The sequence below is a fragment of the Chiloscyllium plagiosum genome, unplaced genomic scaffold, assembly GCF_004010195.1.
Source record: "Chiloscyllium plagiosum isolate BGI_BamShark_2017 unplaced genomic scaffold, ASM401019v2 scaf_6677, whole genome shotgun sequence".
Classification (NCBI taxonomy): domain Eukaryota; kingdom Metazoa; phylum Chordata; class Chondrichthyes; order Orectolobiformes; family Hemiscylliidae; genus Chiloscyllium; species Chiloscyllium plagiosum.
The window spans coordinates 54599-56319 of NW_025215169.1; the positions used below are offsets into that span (position 1 = coordinate 54599).

Sequence of the window (1721 nt, forward strand, 5' to 3'; positions counted from 1 at the left end):
CTAACCCAGGGATTACTGGCTGATTCCCACCCCAACCTCTCTCCTCTCTCTAACCAGGGATCACTGCCTGATTTCCCCCCCCCCCTCTCTCTAACCCAGGGATCACTGCCTGATTTCCCCCCCTCTCTCTAACCCAGGGATCACTGACCTTCGTTCTTGCTTGAACCTATGAGTTATTTTTCCAACGCACTCCAAGCGGTTTAGCAACATCTCATTGACCTGCAACGGAAACGGGACAGTTGACAGTTTACAAACAGCACTGCAGTAAGTTTGAATGTCCCTCTGTGTTAGTTTGTCTCAGACTCGTTCGTGGACATTACACCCAGTGGAGGAACAGCCTGTTTAATGCTGTCCTAGAGTATATCCATCTCCCTCCGACAGTGCGGCCCTCCCTCAGTACTGGGCACCGGGAGGGAGGGAGTGTGGGCCTGGATTATGGAGCTCAGGTCCTAGAGTATATCCATCTCCCTCCGACAGTGCCCTCAGTAATGGCAGCAGGTGGAGGTGGAAATTGGGAGAACAGGGCTGAAGCAGTGGAAGTCCAACTTTACCAACTCAATCTCTTTGCAACGGCGCAGGAGAGCCTCAAGGCCTAGAGTATATCCATCTCCCTCCGACAGTGCCCTCAGTAACGGCAGGTGGAGGTGGAAATTGGGAGAACAGGGCTGAAGCAGTGGAAGTCCAACTTTACCAACTCAATCTCTTTGCAACGGCGCAGGAGAGCGTGGTATTTGTGGCGGTACGCCTCCCGGCGTCGCCGCAGCACCTGCTCCTCGTCTTCCTCCTCGTCTTCCTCCTCGTCGCCCTCCTCTTCCTCGTCCTGCACCTCCTCCTCCCTGCCCCGACCCTCGTGCAGACCCGAGTCCGTGAACTCCACCTCCTGCTCCAGCTCGCTCTCCAAGATGTTGCCTCCGAAGAGTGGGGGGAGGGCCAGCTCCGAGCAGGGCCCCGGGAAGTCGTCGAAACCGACCGCCGCCATTCCGGGCGCCCTCCTTGCTAATGTGGGGCGCGCCCCTCACCTCCTGGGGGCGGCTGGGCGGGCGATGGGGGTTAGCGCAGGGTGGCGGGAGCCCGCGTGTGGTGGGGCAGCAGCGGCAGCCTTGTCACCGTCACCGGCCAGCCAATGGGAAGCTGGATTCCGTCAGGAAGGGGCGGCCATCTTGGCGTGGTCTTGACGTCGCTCTGCGGTGAGGGGCTTGGCAGGGGTGGGGGGTGGGTGCGGTGGGGCTCCTTCTCTCCGTATCCACACAAATCTCCTCCTTGGGGCTCAGCGGGCAAAGTAAGGCAGAAGAGAAAAGAAAAGGAGTGGATTTAAAGCTGCTCCTGGGCCCTCATTGCTCAAAGGCCCCCTTGGTCAACCTTGGAGAGGTCAGAGGGCAATCCTCCTCCCCCTCCCGCCCTGAGGAAAAAAACCCTCCAGGACAAAATGGCGGCGGGGCCGAAGCAGGCGGGTCCCCGCGTTCGACGGACAGTTCGGAGGACCAATCGGAAAGCGCCGCCAACTCCTCCTCCAATTGGGAGCCGGTAATGAGTGGAATGGCGTGTTTGTCTTCCTGACGGACACGCGCCGCGTCCAATCGGAGCAGAGAGCAACTGGCGTAAATCCGCCACTAGCCAATGGGGGACAAAGGAAGGGCGGGTATTATTCTCGCGTTTAGCCCCACCTCTTCCACCCAGCGGCTGCGTATAGAAGGATTGACGCTGATTCTATCCAATCGGAT

The 1721-nt window shown here is 59.0% G+C and overlaps 1 protein-coding gene across 1 annotated transcript; it reads right to left on the reverse strand.

Moving 5' to 3' along the window:
- Positions 1-95: 95 nt before the first annotated feature.
- On the reverse strand, positions 96-1427 carry tfpt (TCF3 (E2A) fusion partner). Its single transcript, XM_043686734.1, has 2 exons — positions 692-1427; positions 96-219 (listed from the first exon to the last, which is right to left on the reverse strand). Exons 1-2 carry the CDS (start codon positions 977-979, stop codon positions 103-105), a joined length of 405 nt encoding a protein of 134 aa, XP_043542669.1. The 5' UTR covers positions 980-1427; the 3' UTR covers positions 96-102.
- Positions 1428-1721: the final 294 nt, after the last annotated feature.

Coding starts and splice junctions, on each gene's coding strand:
- tfpt (XM_043686734.1), bottom strand. CDS start 979: ATGGCGGCGGTCGGTTTCGACGACTTCCCGGGGCCCTGCTCGGAGCTG. Junction 220..691: donor GTTGCAAAGAGATTGAGTTG/GTAAAGTTGGAC, acceptor TTTCCGTTGCAG/GTCAATGAGATGTTGCTAAA.